We start from the raw sequence: 11550 nt of genomic DNA, 5'->3' as shown, positions 1-11550 counted from the left end.
GCTTCGCACATTTACCCTGCTACTACGAACTCAATGCTTCTTCCTCCTCCCGTTCTATACTCTTTCAGCCATAAAGGCCGTAATAGCATCCCTGGTGACTTTGCTCTCATCTTTCGGCATTTCCTGCACACAATTCTCATGCCACTCGCCGTCTGCAACCAAAAGCGTGACTTTCTCATGTTTCTCCTACCAAAAAAAGGTCAGCATTTCTCTCTTCAAAGTTGCAACACATATCGCATCTCGTCCATCCTGATGCCTTCCCCCTCGCGTGTATCCATACAAATCTCCTGTCCGAGAAAAACCTGCCTCTTCTCCCCTCCTCATCACCTCACACATCAAACCCCAAGCAGACAAACCAACCAAACAAATAAATGACGGACTCACCTTCAACCGCGCCCCCAAAACCCTAATACTATCAATCAACACCTCATCCGTCCCCGCCGTAACCAACACCTCCCCCACCACACCCCCCAACCCTTCCCACCACCCCTCCGGCACCTTCCCCCCAGCAGCCTCATTCCACCCATCCTCTTCCCTACCCCCAAGGAAATTGTCCACCCAATCATGCCCTCTCACCAGAGGAATCAAATCCTTCATCTCATTCGCCTCCATACTCTCCCACGAAAAATCAAAGCTCGCCCACGGACTGATCAGCACCGCGCCTCCCAGCTTTCCCCCTTCAAATCGATAGCAGCGGTGGCGGGGAGGTCAGGATGCGGGTGCAGCAGGTGGGAGAGGAGGGCTAGGGTGAGGTTGCCGCCCGCGGAGTCCCCCGCGATTGAGATCTGGGAGGGAGAGAGGGAGAAAGGGGGAGAGAGGAGGAGGTGTAGGGATTCGGCTGCCTGGGAGAGTTGGGTTGGGTAGCTCGCGGTGGGGGCGAGGGTGTAAGCGGGTAGGAGGATGCGGAGGGTAGGGATTAGGGTTGTAAGGTGTGTTAGGAAGGTCAGGTGGGCGGGGGTTACGGGGAGCGCGTAGCCGCCGCCTGGGTGAGGTTAGGGAGTTGGAGTGGTAGGAGAGATTGGGGTGGGCAAATGTGGAGGGAGAGAGCAGTGGGCTTCTTTTGTTGGAATAGGTAGGGAGCGGGGATGGGGGAACGGAATGACTGGGGGTTGAATGTTGACTTACCATGGAAGAAAAGCAAGGTCTTCTCTGCGTTCTTGTCGCCGAACCAGTATGCCTCCGCTCCGCTGGGTAGGGTCTCCCATTCAGGCTTGAAGTTGTGCTTTTTAGCATGGGCCAGATAAGTGTCGCGTGCTGTTGGCAGGATTGCTCTGCGCATGCCTCAGTAGGGCTCAGTCATAAGAAACAAAAGCCTATAAATCCACGAGGATAATCGACGTACTGCAAATGCTTCACGCTCGCCGTGTTCGTGACCTTCCTTGTAAACGACAAGGCCACATGCTGACCGTATTTCTTGGCACCTTTGCTTCCACGGAAGGGAGCAGTTATGGAAGCGATGATGGTATGATTGACTAAAATTGTTAAGTGAGTGTGTTCAGAATCATGTAGAATTTACGTACGAGTTCTGAGAGCCGCGTAAAAGAGCGTAACATATTCCCATGCTGACAATTCAGGTCGCTTTTGATTTGAAGCCATGCTTGGTCTTGCTCGACCGGTATATTCTGTAGACACGTAGTTCAAGATCTATGATGACTGAGGCCACTGAATCGAGGTCTGCGAATAGTGATCTCTTTCTCTTAGTTCACCTTTTGGTGTTCCGAGGGCCAAACTCCGAGGAATTGTGATTGTCAGTCCGACTAGATAAGATCGATATGGTCACAGGAGAAACGAAGCTCGCGGAGGCTTCTTACTGGAGAGAGAGCCGGTCGCATTGACTGTAACTCTTATGTAGTCAACACGATGCAACACCAAGAAGGTGAGCCCGTGGAGGAAATGAATGTCCAAGGTTCATTCAGCTCTTGGCACTAGGATTCCGCCTATTCCTGCACGATTGGACCCCTGAGAATAGGCTCAACATGCTATTGGTTGGGGAAACTTTAGCCCAATGAGAAGTCCTCGCTGTTGCCTACAGGCTACTCCTCTCGATGGATGAATGAAGCAGAGATATTGTTCCATCGCGGGAAAACTTTATGAAGAGATATGTCGAGAGGCGAGTGCAAGAAGATTTGGAGTCTACCGGACTTATGGTCTAAACCGTCATCAAACATGCTTTCATCAGCATCGTAGGCACTGTTTAGTTGTCTCTAGGAGAAGACAATCTTAGATGTATATCGCGCTTCGATCCGGCTCTTTTCCTGAGTTATACTGAGAGCCCCTAATCCTCAATTTGTTTGTATATAAAACCTTCATGTGTCTGCGTTTCACACGTCTCGCTTTTGATGTCGAGGTCTGTCTTTCTCGATCAGAGAGCAAAAGGAAATGAAAAGAGAGATCGAGGAATCCCGTGCCTTAATGGCTACAACGCGTACGCAGAGAACAGAGTGAATGTTCTCCCAATACGTTCCTGGCTCAAGCTCCATTCTTATCCTCAACACCTTCAACAATGGGTATGTGCTTTAGGTTTACGACGATTCTGATCCTCTTCTCAGGCCTGGTAGTTGAGAGCAAAGTGACCAGAGGCTCGTTTCAAGCCAAGCTAGAACTAGGATCGGTGTCGATGCGCGCCAACGTACTTAAAATCATGTCGCTGTGGACCTCTCCACAACGGTGAGTCTTTGGCGTGGTACCTGCTTTGCGGAACCCCTTTCCAACGCTGGACATTTCTCCTCGAACAAGTGACTCCCTGAAATGTTTCCGTCGACATCGTTTTCGCTTCCTTTGGATCCGCGCCATTTGACTCGTGTTTGCTTTGAACTGACCAGATGGGCTCGAAGCCTAAGTGGGCAGTCGCAAGCCCCTTTAACCTCGGGATTTATCAGGACCGAGCTTCTGGAGTAAGCACGGTCAGACAATTACCTGATCAAGAGACTCCAATGGAACGGCATATATTTGCGGTGTTCTCGTCTAAACTTGCGTGGATGAGCAATCCGGCGACGTTGACGATCGATGGCCTTGTGGGTATGATCCGGCGATGCTGCATGTCTCAGTATCCTACTCGTTGAAATATGCATCGCAGCTAAGTCTGTTTTCAAGTTCCTCAATTAAACCTGAGATGGGGCTTTGGATACTTGTCATCAGGGACAACGTCATTATTGATTGTCTTGCTTGTCTCTTCCATGCAATGCCATATGGTGAGTACTGAATCCAGGATACTTTCATTTTCGGCCTTTGCATTCGATTCTGCGGCTGTACATCTAGCACAAGATGACGGATCGCACACACGGTTGAGCAGCCTCAATGTTTCCTGATTATCAAATAGCGCCGCCCAATATCGACCCACCCACTGATTGGGGCCAGGTCGATGGACATCGGCCCCATGATCCAAGAGCATCTGTACGATACCATTACACTGTAGAAAACATGCCCAATATAACGCGGTTCGCCCTTCCGAGTCTTGTTCGCCTATGTTACTCCATTTCTCGACCAGGAGCTTAACGACTGCCTCATGTCGTCGGAAGACTGCTTCATATGGTGCAGAAACCTTGGGCTGGTACGACCTATGATCACCAATCCGAGCAACATTAATAGTGAACTTGAACGAGGTCTTTTTTGAAATGTCCATCTTGTCGATGAGGAGCCTTACGACTTCCTCTTGGCCTGAAATTGCGGCCCACCTCATAAGCCAGCTTTTGGTTTTTTCCTTTGCAAACGAAAGAGCACCTTTTTGTAACAGCGTGGTTAGTATCTCCCAGCTTGGATTTTGTGATCTGCTTAAGGTATCGAGCGGGCTTCCCAGAAAGCCTTCACAGTCGACGCGCGCACCTCTCTCGATCAAATATTTCACGATCTCGGCATATCCTCCAAAGCAAGCTGCATTTATAGCGCTTTCGAATAAGCCTCCTTGTAGGTTGACGTTTGCTCCACCTTGAACCAATGTTATTACGACAGGCATATGTCCCTTCAACGACGCGGCCTGTAGTGCATTTCCAAACCGTCCAAACTCTTCATCGACTACTGCACCATGTCTGAGCAAATATCGAACAACTTCATTGATTCCAAGACACGCCGCGTAGTAAAGTGCCGAGTGTGACTTGGAAGGTTTCGGCTCCTCTTCACAAGGTCTATAACGGTCAAAATCTCCAAAAGAATGGTTTCTGATCAGGCCTAATGCTTCAGGGTTGTAGTAAGGACTCCAAATACTTGGCTCTTCAAGTATGTTGATGATCATCTCCGTGGTGCCCTCTGTGATGCACTCACCGCATTTCTTGGCATGAACGAACCAAGTACGGGCAGCGTATAGGTAGAGAGGAGCATCTAAGGGTTCCTCAGACTCAATCGACATGGCAGCAAGAGCATCGCTCGGGACGCAGCATCGAAGGTAGTGTAAGCAGCCTCGGACTATTTGCTCTTGCGCTACGGCGTGACGTATTCCGAAGCATGCTGCTGGTCCCTCCGATACTCTTGCAGATGTCAGATATTCTTTGACCGAGTAGTGTGCAAGGTGGATTTCCAACAATGGTCCCCGGGAACGCGTTGATCGCGTGAATGAGACCAGGCTTGATAGAATATTAAGAGCGCTCTCTGGGCTGAAAAATCTATCATCCGGGCTAAAAGCTGGCTCAGCTGAATTGTCTATGACCATTGCTTCCGCAAGCTGTCTCAATGAAAGCGGTCTTTCTGAGTAAAGCAGCCACATGAGGGCCAATATGGCTTCCTTACGATACGTTTGGTCAATATTTAGTAGAATTCGATCGTAGGTATCGTCTAATGTTCGAGGTAAAGTTTGAAGTGTCTGTTTTACGGTGCTGGCCCGGAGGCATTTTCTCAAGAGTTCTAGCTGACAAGACGCCCACCTGAACCTAAAAAGCCCCCATCAGCGCTTTGTCTTTAAGACATAGGAGACCAGGGTCGGTCAATCTGAAAATCGCCACGACAGGCCAATGTATTAGGCAATAGGGGCGGCGCCTAGACTCGAAGCTCCACTTAAGTGGCAGACCTTAGGCATTTTATCCATATGACCGCCTCTGGAACTAAAGCACTGGAGCTCGGCGGAGGTATACTCAGACCATTCGACCCTCGGAATAGACTTACATGCCGTGCGAGCCTCCTGCCAATTTACTTTCAATCTCATCTTTGATCTCTTTTGGCCAACCACACAATTTGGGATTGCTACGTAGCTGCATTCGAACGTGCAACAGAATGTCATTGTTGACATCTTTATTTTGAATGCTAACTGGGGGATCTGTCACCAGGTCCTCAAGATCGATCAGGTCCAGTTCCTTGCGGCTTGTAACGAGGATGTGCAAGGTGGGCAAATCGAATTTCTTGAAAGATGTGAGCATTGAAAGAAGCTTGGCGCGTTCTTCGTTGCCGGACGGACATTCGTCAAGGGCGTCTAAGATAATGTAGAATTGTCCAGATTTGGCAATGATAGCTTTGAAAGCCTTGAGTAGTGCCTCTTGTGAAGGTTGCTCGTGCTCATGGCCGTCATAAATATCCAAGACAGCTTCAGGCACACTTGACTGCTGACAAAGGACCTGAAGCATCAGGGATCGGAGCATTGACTTTGCGTTTTGTCGTGCCGCATCCTTGAAGCTAAAGTAGTAGTATGCGACATATTTGAAGTCTTCATGCAAACAGAAAGAGACTATATCTTCAATAATAGTCGAACTGGAACAAATTAGCCATGGAAGAGGGGATGAGCGTTGCCCTACCATAAGACTGTCTTCCCACATCCTGGAATCCCATAAAGCCAGCAGAAGGATCCTGGACCGTCTTTCCAGGATCTATATCGATCGCTCTCGATGAACCAGTTGCCTGTGTGTGGCTCACGCTGCTCGCAAGCCCTTTGATGATAATCTGCGACTTGGTCGGAAGAAGAAATCCATCGCAGTACTTTGTCTCTTCGATCTCCTGGAGCATGATAGAGAATATCAGCTTTCATACTATTTCATGTCAAGATCCGACGGATCTCACCCATGTCATGGCTTTTGGCAAAGATAGCGGCATTTGAGACGCCGTCTTTGAGCTCGCTCAGAGCAAGGCTGGTCTCATCCCGAACGGAGTCTATGTTTGCATTGATACTGGACAAACCCATCTGTGTGCTTTGATGATTGGCTTCTGAGACATCCCTAGGTAGACATGAGCTTCACAGTGAAGAATAAGAAAACAGGCACCAACTTACAATTTGAGGATATTGATAGAGAGGTTAAGGTGGCTCAGAAGCTCATGAGAAACGATCTCCCTCAGTCTGATGATAGTACTCTCTCTGAAAGGGTACTGCAACGCAGCTGGAAAGCGAGCGACAGAGTTCGTCATCACCTTACGCGATTTTTCCATCTTGTGTGCCAGTCGGTCCAGACCCGCTTTGCAGGCTTCGAGGTTCTCAAATGCAGTCGCAGCTATATCACGGTGACTAGATCCTTGGATAACTTTCTCAACTTCGGTGAGAGTCCTTTGAAGTCTCTCTATCATTTCGCATAATTCCCTGACATCCCGCCGCGAGCCTTTCACAGACTGGTAGAAGTCCAAGACAGTCTTGCATAATGATATACCAAAAGATGTGATGCTCACGGCAGAGGCGGTGACGGATAGAGGGTCCGCCATCTTGTCGCTTCAACTTCATGTGATATCGAAAGTGATTAAAAGTATTCTGCTCACTCCAGCCTTACGCTGACCACGCTTAGCGGTGGCTTTGCAACTTCAGCCACCAGACCTGCTGTGGCACAGCCGTAGCCTGCAGCTGGCACTAGACTCCTGCATATCAACACACTATTTCTTCCTGATCCATCCGCTCAAGTGTCTATTTTTTAAGAGGCCTTGTGTGTGTGAGGAGCTATAACAACGGATTTAAGGTATGGATCAAGCATAGATCTCGAAAGAACAAGCTTTAGGTGACTATGGGCAAACAAGATGCACATAGGAGACCAATCATAGTATCTCAGTGTGAGACCAATGCCAATACTCCAAGCGACCCAGCAAGGGAAGGTGCCGAGTGCCTGAGATCGAGGATCTAAAACATAGCTTAAGCCTGATCAGTGGCTGTAAACACAAGGTCAGCAAGAGCAAATAGCATTCGAGATGGCTATTGACATGTGAGGAGTCCAGAAGATATTGACGGGGACTCCGAAGAGAGGGACGATTCCTTCACTGAGCGATTTTCCGGCTGGAATGGACAGATTGTGGGAAGCAGCGGATCATGGCGAGGGGTGTGGATCACGAACAATGTAACAGAGACATTTCAGTTTGGTGACAAAAGTCCAACAATCCCTAGAGCCCGTTTGAAGAGCGTGGCTGAGAAACGGCACGTATTTGAAAAGACGTGTAGCTTGTGCGTAGATCTCCCAGAGCTATTGACAGGAACACTACAATAAGCAGCCGATGAGTGAATGGCACAGCGGAAGCATTGCAGAGAGGAGTGACGCAATGTGGATGCCTTCCGAATAACGCCAAGCCCGCTTACCAATCAGTGCTTGAAACGGTATAGCGCCATTTCCTATCGAAATTGTGATGCTGCAGGTCAGCCACATATTCACACATTGCACCAACAAGCATAAGATGCAAAGGACCGAATTCTTAGACGGCGTATACTACTGCAATCTTCGACTTAATTCACTACTCGTAGCAAACGAAAATCAGTCCTCACCATCGGTCCGATGGTTGTACGCATAGACCAAGACGCCGTCAAGGCAGACTCTCAATGACGCATTGTGGAAGTCCCACGACCCCTCTCGACCCCCCAATCATCTTGTACGCACATATGATTAAGCGTCTTGATAAGCAACACCCCTATCCGATCATCAGGATAGGGATCTCCTCGCTGCAGGATCGAAGCACGTCCAGCCAATAGTACGACGCTTGAAAGGCCAGACTTTCTTCGTACCCATGTGTCGTCAGAAGCTACATTGAACGGGCCGTGATATTGAAGCTTAGACCACTCAAAGCTCGCTTCTCGCCCTATTTGGGGTGCATTCATTGGTTTGATTTGCTTAGATCCGGGCTCTAAAGAAGCGAATGTCACCAGGCTGAGCTACTCCACGACTCAGCTGCGGAAGCCTAGATGCACGTTTACCTCTTGGCATGAGGGGCTTCACGTGCGGAATGAGAGATGTGCTATTTATATATGGCCCACTCCTACGTTCAGCTTGAATATCAAAACTAACTCTCAACTCTTTCCTATTAAAATCAACAACTTTGGCTGAGCATACAAAGAGAACATTGCAACGTATCTCATTATGAAAGGAGTCACCGTCGAAAAACCCGGTGCCCCATTCGTGGTAGTCGATGACCTGGAGATACCTGAGCCGGGCGATGATCAGATTCTCGTCAAGTCAATTGCTACCGCAATCGACCCTGTGTATTGCCAATTCCCTTTATACGTGCGTTCCCAGCTGACGGTGTCTCCTACAGAGAAGGTTACATGCAAGGCACAGGCCTCTTGATTACTGCATGGCCTATTGTCCTAGGATGTGACGCCAGTGGTGTCGTAGTCAAAGCAGGTACGGCAGCTGCCTCCAAGTTCAAACCTGGTGATCGAGTCTGTGGCTGTACTCGTCTTGGAATCCCAGGCTATTGTACATTTCAAGAATACTTTCTCATGGACACAAATCTCGTGATACCAACGCCAAAGTCATTCTCTTTCAACGAAGCAGCTGCACTTGGTGTCGGCGCCGAGACGGCATGTCTTGGTCTCCTTCATGGTATCAAGCTCGAGCAGAATCCTACACCTAAAGATATTTGGGTCGTTGTCTTTGGCGGCGCGGGTAGCATTGGTCAATATTCTATCCAGATTGTGAAAGCACTCGGCTACAAAGTGGTCGCCACCTGCTCCAAGCGGACCGCAGATCTTGTGACTTCGACTGGAGCTGACGCTGTCATTGACTACAGCCTCAGCGAAGATGAACAAATCGCTGAATTGAAGAAAATAACCGAGGGGAAATTCTTCGGCGTCTGGGACTCCGTGGCGAAGACCGAGAAAGTCGGTCGTCGCGCTCTGCAAGAAGTATCCTCTTACAAAGAAGGAAAGGTTTACGCCACGACAGATGACTGGACTCCGATGGAAAATTATGACGATCATACCACGTTCAGAGTAGAGCTTGGTCTCATCGGCAGGAGTGAAGAAGAGATGAAGGCGGCCAGACTTCTGGGTGACAGTCCCACCTTGAATGAGGACATAGCTGGAGACATCAAGCTCATACATGATCTTGCTGAGAAGGGCCAGCTCAAACCCAACCCACTTCAGGTGATCAAAGGAGGGTTTGAAGCCATCGCTGGAGCTTTCGAGCTCCAACAGAAAGGAACCAAAGGCGGGGAGAAAGTTATCGTGGAGATCCAACCCGAATGATATTGTCGCCTCTCACAACAACAGCTTTCAATTCACTATATACCTAAGCTCTCGGTAACAAAGAATTGGTGCGCAACATATATGAGAATTGCACTGCTCACTGACTGCTCACAATTGACTCTGCCTACGCATTGCGCTAATACCTAATATGCAACCGACTACGCTGTCTGAGACCTGCCTCACTTTCCCAGGTACATCATCCAGTCGCGATATAATCTATATTTGGAGAACACGCATCTCCGACGATCTGATTTGGTCTCCTCGCCGGCAAATTTTGTCATCTTCCTTGCGTCATCTGCACCATCAATTCCCACCAACATCTACATCAATTCAAATCTCTTCCATCTCAAAGTACTTTCAATATCTCCAACCATGATAGCTTTCTCTTTTATTCTCCCACTCCTACCCTTCTTCCTCCCCCTCATCCTCTCCACCCCAGCCCCCTCACCGTCGCCCCTTCCCCTCTCAGCAAACATGAAAGAATGCTACCAATCCACACCTCCCCCAGTCCATCCCATCATGCACTCAGACGCCTGCGACGGCATCACTACGAGAATCCTCTCCACCCCGGGCGCCGATACCCCGCGCTGGTTCAAGGCCAACACCCTCCCCATCTTCTGGAACAGTCCGGACTGCAAGGTTACGCTCGACTCGCCCACGGGCAAGGATAAATTCTCCTACACGGATATAGCTGTGACCGCGCAGTTTATCATGGGGTTCTGCCATACAGTGATGGCGCAGAGGGGGGATTGAGAGGGGGCTCGGGTTTCATAGGGAGGAGGGGGGTATTTTTCGTGGACGTTTGGAAGCCTGATGCTGGGGAGATGGCAGGTGAAGCTGGGGCAAATGGGACGGTGGTGCAGACGGTGGCCGTGGAATGAAAACCCTCTGGCCATGGCCTTCATGACCTCAATATCACTCGAGCTATCACTACCACAGCTCCAACGAGGCAAAGTATGATCCAGCGCACATCACCTCTGCGCCTGTTGATATTGCGTCGAACTCGCCATCCTCTTTCACTACAATGAGCAGAAGAGTTTGCTCTCGATACCCTCCGCTACAAGATACGCAGCAAAGTATCCGTCGCACCATTTCACTTCAATCAGAGGAGCTTCAATAAGGCTGGATCTTGTCTCGCTCACCATCCGAAACCTCAACGATCCGCATCTCCACATCTTGCACACCGCACGCAGAAGCGCAAGACACCCGACCAACACCGCATTTCCCCTTTCCCATCCTCTCCCGCTCCTATGCAGCACTCAGCCCCCGCCAACCAGACATCGCCTCTCCAGCCCAACCTCACTTCCCAAAATTCCGCATATCTCGGCTCTCTATCACCATCACCTCGATCTCCGCTCACCCATTACTCACTCACGTGCCAACCATGCCACCTACCCTCCACCTGACCCTCACCTCCCTCACCAACTTCCTCCTCGCCTCCTCCCCCTTCCTAACCCTAGCAGCCACCCTCTCCAGCCCCCTCACAACCACAAACTTCACCTCCAACCCATCCACCAACCTCACCACCCCACCACCCTACTGCTACCCCTCCCCCTCGCCCCCAGAACCTCCATCTCAAACTGCCAATCCATAATCTCCAAGCAGATCTTCCCCTCCCACGAGCCCGGGCTGCCACTAACCTGGTCCTACGGTGCCGGTGGTGCCCAACGTGCCCTCCCCGCCACATGGATCCACCGCGACTGCATCATCGGACTTAAACATCGCAACCCGAGTTCGGAGTGCATAGGTACCTGGAGACTTTATGATGTGTTTTTGAAGCTGGATGAGGTGTGGGATGTTTGTCGCAAGAGTGCGGGTGGGGGGAGGTTTGATTTTAGAGGGGGGAGGTGGTTATTGGAGGCGCGGCGGGAGGGGAGGGGTTCTTTGTTGAGGTTTATGGTGTTAGTCGGAGGGGGGAGGGTGGGTCGAAGGGGATGGGGAACGCGACGGTGGAGAGTGTGGAGGTCTCGTGAGATTGTGGAGGGAGGGAGGGAGGAATTTGGGGGTCAGGAATAGCGAGGCTATTACGCAGGCAGTCGTTTGCTGCTGCTATCGCTGTAGGGCTCGGAGTTGGATAGAAAGGATACGCGAGAGCGGACTGTGCAACCTCAATCGGTGGAGTTGGCTTGGTGCTCGCACGAGCCTGTTGTCTCTCACCTTTTCTGTCCTTGCAAGAGATTATAATGATCGATATCCCCGTTCCTAAC

At 50.1% G+C, this 11550-nt stretch overlaps 4 protein-coding genes across 4 annotated transcripts; 1 reads left to right on the top strand and 3 right to left on the bottom strand.

The window, feature by feature from the left end:
• Positions 1-54: 54 nt before the first annotated feature.
• On the bottom strand, positions 55-1596 carry KY384_008111 (uncharacterized protein; the record flags this gene model as incomplete). The annotated part of the gene is made up of 6 exons (XM_044816600.1): positions 55-186; positions 385-406; positions 658-982; positions 1126-1271; positions 1343-1472; positions 1521-1596. The coding sequence occupies 6 exons, from the start codon at positions 1594-1596 to the stop codon at positions 55-57; spliced, it is 831 nt and encodes a 276-aa protein (XP_044665965.1).
• Positions 1597-3097: 1501 nt separating this feature from the next.
• Positions 3098-5922, bottom strand: KY384_008110 (uncharacterized protein; the record flags this gene model as incomplete). The annotated part of the gene is made up of 3 exons (XM_044816599.1): positions 3098-4859; positions 5092-5626; positions 5715-5922. The coding sequence occupies 3 exons, from the start codon at positions 5920-5922 to the stop codon at positions 3098-3100; spliced, it is 2505 nt and encodes an 834-aa protein (XP_044665964.1).
• Positions 5923-5950: 28 nt separating this feature from the next.
• KY384_008109 (uncharacterized protein) lies at positions 5951-6606 on the bottom strand (the record flags this gene model as incomplete). Its single annotated transcript, XM_044816598.1, has 2 exons — positions 5951-6131; positions 6185-6606. The coding sequence occupies 2 exons, from the start codon at positions 6604-6606 to the stop codon at positions 5951-5953; spliced, it is 603 nt and encodes a 200-aa protein (XP_044665963.1).
• A 1628-nt stretch (positions 6607-8234) lies between these two features.
• KY384_008108 (uncharacterized protein) lies at positions 8235-9343 on the top strand (the record flags this gene model as incomplete). Its single annotated transcript, XM_044816597.1, has 2 exons — positions 8235-8356; positions 8410-9343. The coding sequence occupies 2 exons, from the start codon at positions 8235-8237 to the stop codon at positions 9341-9343; spliced, it is 1056 nt and encodes a 351-aa protein (XP_044665962.1).
• Positions 9344-11550: the final 2207 nt, after the last annotated feature.

The sequence above is a fragment of the Bacidia gigantensis genome (genome assembly GCF_019456465.1).
Source record: "Bacidia gigantensis strain McMullin 20006 chromosome Unknown contig_295, whole genome shotgun sequence".
NCBI classification, from domain to species: domain Eukaryota; kingdom Fungi; phylum Ascomycota; class Lecanoromycetes; order Lecanorales; family Ramalinaceae; genus Bacidia; species Bacidia gigantensis.
This window is presented reverse-complemented; position numbering and strand designations above follow the sequence as displayed.